The sequence below is a fragment of the Cariama cristata genome, unplaced genomic scaffold, assembly GCF_000690535.1.
Source record: "Cariama cristata isolate BGI_N322 unplaced genomic scaffold, ASM69053v1 scaffold34962, whole genome shotgun sequence".
Lineage (NCBI taxonomy): Eukaryota > Metazoa > Chordata > Aves > Cariamiformes > Cariamidae > Cariama > Cariama cristata.
This window is the reverse complement of record NW_009605032.1, coordinates 699-1,324: the sequence shown is the minus strand read 5'-3', so window position 1 is coordinate 1,324 and position 626 is coordinate 699. Positions and strand designations below refer to the sequence as shown.

At 64.1% G+C, this 626-nt stretch overlaps 1 protein-coding gene across 1 annotated transcript in view; it reads left to right on the top strand.

Annotated features, from left to right (window-relative positions):
* The window catches only part of IGF2BP2 (insulin-like growth factor 2 mRNA binding protein 2), a gene marked incomplete at both ends in the record, with an annotated part of 13,227 nt that overhangs the window by 12,356 nt on the left and 245 nt on the right, over nucleotides 1–626 (top strand). Inside the window, 2 exons of the mRNA XM_009695809.1 lie at nucleotides 32–106; nucleotides 345–476. Of these exons, the coding sequence (XP_009694111.1) occupies nucleotides 32–106; nucleotides 345–476 (207 nt within the window). The remainder of the gene's footprint in view (nucleotides 1–31; nucleotides 107–344; nucleotides 477–626) is intronic.

The window sequence follows — 626 nt, the reverse complement described above, 5'->3', positions numbered from 1 at the left end:
CTCCCCCGCCTTCCCCCCCCTCCCTCCGCAGATCGCCCCGGCAGAAGGTCCTGACGCCAGCGAGCGGATGGTCATCATCACGGGGCCGCCCGAGGCTCAGTTCAAGGTAGGCTGTGGTTGGGGAATGTGCTGAGGGCCAAGGCGAGAACGTCCCTTTGGTCACTGCCGTGCTGCCAGCCTGGGTTTGCCTCCCGCTGAGGGCCGGGGAAGCGGCGGGAGGGGCTCTTTGCTCGGTACCATGGTTTTGATGCTGCTGGACGTCGGCCCATCATCACCCTCAGGGACGGAGGGCACAGCAGGCACCGCCGCCCACCGGTTTTACTTCCCTTACGTCTCCTCTCCAGGCCCAGGGGCGAATATTTGGGAAGCTGAAAGAGGAAAACTTCTTTAACCCGAAAGAAGAAGTGAAGCTTGAAGCTCACATCAAGGTGCCTTCCTTCGCCGCCGGCCGGGTGATAGGCAAAGGTGGCAAGACGGTAGGTGGGGGGGGTACAGGGATGCTTCCCCCCACCCTCACCCCGGGGCTGCGGAGCCGGGCATCACCCATCACCCCTGCCTGCCCTGGGGGCAAAGCTCAGGTGCTCAGTGATGACAGCAGCGTCCTGACCCCAGCCCTGTGTGCTGGT